Here is a 4,812-nt window from a genome sequence, read left to right on the forward strand (position 1 = left end):
CGGGTATTGGCCGAAATCAATCTTGTCGCATCTAAAGGGCTCTGCATCGGGCGTCGAATGGGGAGACGAGATCTTGAACTTTAAAGTAGGCGGCCGACACACGAACACCGACATGGGAAGTGGCCACTTCGCGGAGGAAGGGTTCAAAAAGTCGTGCAGCATGCACCACATTTCCATAGTCGACGAGCATCACGTCAAGAGGGAAGCCGAGATCGATCAAGCCATCGAGGATGATGCGAAATGTTACAATTTAGCTCGTGGGAGTAATGATCCTAACCGGAGAACTTACATCTACTTCGGCGGACCTGGTCAAAACTCTGGTTGTCCGTGAATGAATGTGCGCCATTTTCTGAAAGAAGTTGATGGAATAAATGTTTGCTTTAATAAGAGTAAGCGAAAACAAGCTTTTAACATAATATTTTATCAAAAAAGTATAATTTTATAAATTGAAATGGTCCGGTCCAATTGAAGGAATAAATGTTCCAGAATTTATAAAATAAATATACCTTTTTAAGAATTTTTTTTTAAAAATCGATTTGTTTAAATTCGGTTCGGTTCTAGAAAATTCGGTTTTCTAAGAAAATACCGTTCGAAAAGTTTGGACAGTTCGATTTAAAAACAAGTACCACAAAACGGAACCAAAATCCCAACCCTACCTCCTAGTGCCCATTTTGGTAAGGTAAATATCATTTTGCGATAAAATGTAGTGGAATCATAAGGATCGGATTTCGAAGAAACTAAACACCAAAAATATAGCCAAAACCTCTATTTTTGTCTCGTGGATAATAATATAAAACTTGGTATTTGTTCATACTACTTTTAGATAGGCTTCTTGATTCGTGTACTCATATCAGCCGATAGAATAGGGATGTCAAAATGAGCCGAGTTTGCGAGCCAACTCGAGGTTGACTCCTTTTTTACCGAACCGAGTCAAGAATATCGAAAATCCAAATAATAAATGGACTGATTGAGCCATCTCCCACGAGCCGAGCCCAAATGAGCTAGCTCAGTCAGCTCGCAAGCTAACTCAGGAGCTGGAGTAAAAAAAACAAAGATTCCTTACTTTGAAACTTGAAAGTGTTGATATTGTTTTGTATGATATTTTGATTTGAAAATAATTTTTTTATACATGGATTATGATCTGAAGATGGTTTTTTGTATATGGATTAGGATTTGATTGTACATATATGGATTAGAATCTGAAAATAGTTTTTTTGTATATGGATGGATTGTGATTTGAGCTATTTGAAGTTGATTTTTGGTTTATGGATTGTGGTTGGAAATATAAATATGATTTGGATGTACTGGTATATTCTTTTTATGTTGATGTATCATTTGAATAGGTATTTAGAAACATATGAGACGGCTCGCGAGCTAAGGACGGACTGGGGCTGAGCCACAAATTTTTTGACCCCACTAAAAATGAGCTTAACGAGTTGGGCTGAAAATGAGGTGGCTCGAAAGATATGGTCCGATCTATTCCGAACTGACTCGGTTGACATCCCTATGATAGAGTCACGCCACGTAGACAAGTAATCTATAATTGAATTAACAATAAAATTAAATTCAAGTACTACATAATAATACTATTATAGTTTTCCGAATATTCAATGTATCTTTATATTGAGTAACCTGATCTAGAATCCAAATTTATAGACATTGATATCCTATTTGAGTATTCATAATTAACCTTTAATATCCAATAAAATTGCATACTATATTACAACGTTAACGGAGATTGTAGTTAATTTGTTTCGAGAAACAAATCAGCATTCCCTATACATAAAAATAATATGTCCATCGGATTTGTAGAAATAGAAAAAAATATATTAAACATAGAAACCATAATCCAAATTCAAGAGACATAGCACCGCTGACAAAGATTCCAAAAACAAAAAAAATCTATTAAATAAACCAATTCTATGCATATCAATCCCAAGCATTGGGAACATAGCACCAATCACAAAGCGTTTGATATTGTCTTTTTGAAAGGCTTCTCATGTCTTCATGTTTCATCGGACTTTCAGTTCGATGCTGTTTCTTGTAATCACGGCGTTGGTAATCACAACCTCCTCCGGAAGGAGAGAGCTTTCAGAACTACAAGAAGCTGAGATTCAAAGACACTTGAAACGAATCAATGAGCCCGCTGTCAAATCCATCAAGGTATATATATATAAGTACACATACATATATAAATTATAAAATTTATTAATTCTTATATATAGATTTCGTGACGGTATACGTCATGTTTCGATTATGTTATGTTATGTTAGTGTATCACTTTTCATGTTGGTGTTTGAACAGAGTTTAGATGGAGATATATTTGATTGTGTTAACATCACCAACCAACTTGCCTTTGATCATCCTTTACTAAAAAACCACACTATTCAGGTATATACTTTTTTTTCTTTATAAGTTGTTTTGATTTTCTCCTTTTAAATCTTTTTTTTTTTTGTTGATACTTTCTCTATATATAGGATTGATTTGCTATTTATTTTACATTATTTCTTTTGTGTCGTTCGGATGGAAAAAATGTCAAATAGATGAGACCGAGTTTTATCCCAAAAGATCTTTTTAGAAACGATAAAAAACAGTCGGGGTTCATAAGTACTCAGTTATGGCAAAGGAGTGGAAAATGCCCAGAAAACACCGTTCCAATAAGAAGAACAACAAGGGAAGATCTCCTACGATGGGGTTCCATCGAAAGTTACGGGAAAAAGGATCCAAATAGCATCCGTAACTATGGATCTCACCCAGCTGCAAATAATGATCCCACTGTACATGAGGTATATTTTTGTTAGCAATTTCACAAACATTCAATCCTCAAGTATGTTATTGTCATTGACCCTTTTTGCATCAGTATGCCATAATTCGAGGGAGAAGAGGAGGAATATATAACGGAATAGAGGCTGCAATCAACGTGTGGAAACCACATGTTCAAGAATTGGATGAGTTTAGTTTGGCCCAGATGTGGATTTTGGGGGGCATTGATGCTCCGGATCTTAATTCCCTCGAAGCTGGTTGGCAGGTTTTTGTCCGTTGGTCTTGTTTCATTCATGTGTCCGATCATTTATGATTCTGACTCTGACTCAAGCCATGGTTCAAAAACATTTGTTCATAGGTGTATCCAAGATTGTACGGTGACGATAACCCCCAGTCTCTTTATTTTTTGGACCGTAAGTTTGCTTGATCATGGTCTAATATTTCCTCGTAATTTTCCATATTGGCACACGACATAGCTAATAAGCCATTCTCATCATGTGTGATGATGAAATGGGAAACTCAACAAAAAACATGCTGATCGTTACAAAACAGGCTGCTACAACCACATGTGTTCCGGTTTTGTCCAAACCAACCAAGGGATCGGTGTTGGTGCTACCTTTGACCGAGTTTCAACCTACGATGGCGAACAATTTATGGTCACACTACTTATAATGAAGGTAAAAAGAAAGAAATCTTGACTCTTTGGCCAAAATCACGTTAAAAAAAACTTCATATATAACTATATAGAGAAGTAATGGTTTTGCAGGATCCCCAGAGTGGAGATTGGTGGCTCATAGTGAATGATGTGAGTGTCGGGTATTGGCCGAAATCAATCTTGTCGCATCTAAAGGGCTCTGCCTCGGCCGTCGAATGGGGAGGCGAGATCTTGAACTTTAAAGTAGGCGGCCGACACACGAGCACCGGCATGGGAAGCGGCCATTTTGCGGAGGAAGGGTTCAAGAAGTCGTGCAACATGGACCACATTTCCATAGTCGACGAGCATCATGCCAAGAGGGATGCCGAGATCGATCAAGCCTTCATGGATAATGCGAAATGTTACAATTTAGCTCATGGGAGTAACGATCCTAAGTGGAGAACTTACATCTACTTTGGCGGACCAGGTCAAAACCCTGGCTGTCCGTGAACGAACGTGTGCCCATTTTCTGAAAGAAGTTGAAAGAATAAATGTTTGCTCTAATAAGAGTAAGCCAAAAAAGCTTATAACATAATTCTTTAGACAAAACACAAGTATAATTTTATAAATTGAAATGGTTCGGTCCAATTGAAGGAATAAATGTTCCGGTATTTATAAAACAAATAAATATACCCTTTTAAGATTTTTTTTTTAAAATTCGATTGGGCCCCATTCGGTTCGGTTCTAGAAAATTCGGTTTTCTAAAAAAATACTGTTCGAGAATATTGGACGGCTCGATCGATTAAAAACAGATCTTGCATTTTCCGGTTTGGTATGACTCGATTCAGCAAAATGGAACCGAAAATCCCAACCCTACCTCCTAGTGCCCGTTTTGGTCAGGTAAATATCATTTTGCGATAAGATGTAGTGGAATGATAAGGATCGGATTTCGAAGAAACTAAACACCAAAAATATAGCCAAAACATCTATTTTTGTCTCGTGGATAATAATATAAAACTTGGTATTTGTTCGTACTACTTTTAGACACGCTTCTTGATTCGTGTACTCATATCAATCGATAGAGTAGGGATGTCAAAACAAGCCGAGTTTGTGAACCAACTCAAGGTTGGCTCCTTTTTTACCGAGCCGAGCCAAGAATATCGAAAACCCAAATAAAAAATAGATCGAGTGAACCACCTCGCCACGAGCCGAGCCCCAACAAGCTAGCTCGGTCAGTTCGCGAGCTGACTCGGGAACTGGAGTAAAAAAAAACTAAAGATTCCTTACTTTGAAACTTGAAAGCGTTGATATTGTTTGGTATGATATTTTGATTTGAAAATAATTTTTTTATACATGGATTAGGATCTGAATATGGTTTTTTGTACATGGATTAGGATCTGATTGTACATGGATGG

General features: G+C 37.1%; 1 protein-coding gene across 1 annotated transcript; it reads left to right on the forward strand.

Moving 5' to 3' along the window:
• Positions 1-2,031: 2,031 nt before the first annotated feature.
• On the forward strand, positions 2,032-3,907 carry LOC104804800. Its single transcript, XM_010529161.1, has 7 exons — positions 2,032-2,163; positions 2,305-2,391; positions 2,595-2,786; positions 2,861-3,028; positions 3,122-3,176; positions 3,316-3,440; positions 3,530-3,907. Exons 1-7 carry the CDS (start codon positions 2,032-2,034, stop codon positions 3,905-3,907), a joined length of 1,137 nt encoding a protein of 378 aa, XP_010527463.1.
• Positions 3,908-4,812: the final 905 nt, after the last annotated feature.

Source organism: Tarenaya hassleriana, unplaced genomic scaffold (genome assembly GCF_000463585.1).
Source record: "Tarenaya hassleriana unplaced genomic scaffold, ASM46358v1 Cleome10, whole genome shotgun sequence".
NCBI classification, from domain to species: Eukaryota; Viridiplantae; Streptophyta; class Magnoliopsida; order Brassicales; family Cleomaceae; genus Tarenaya; species Tarenaya hassleriana.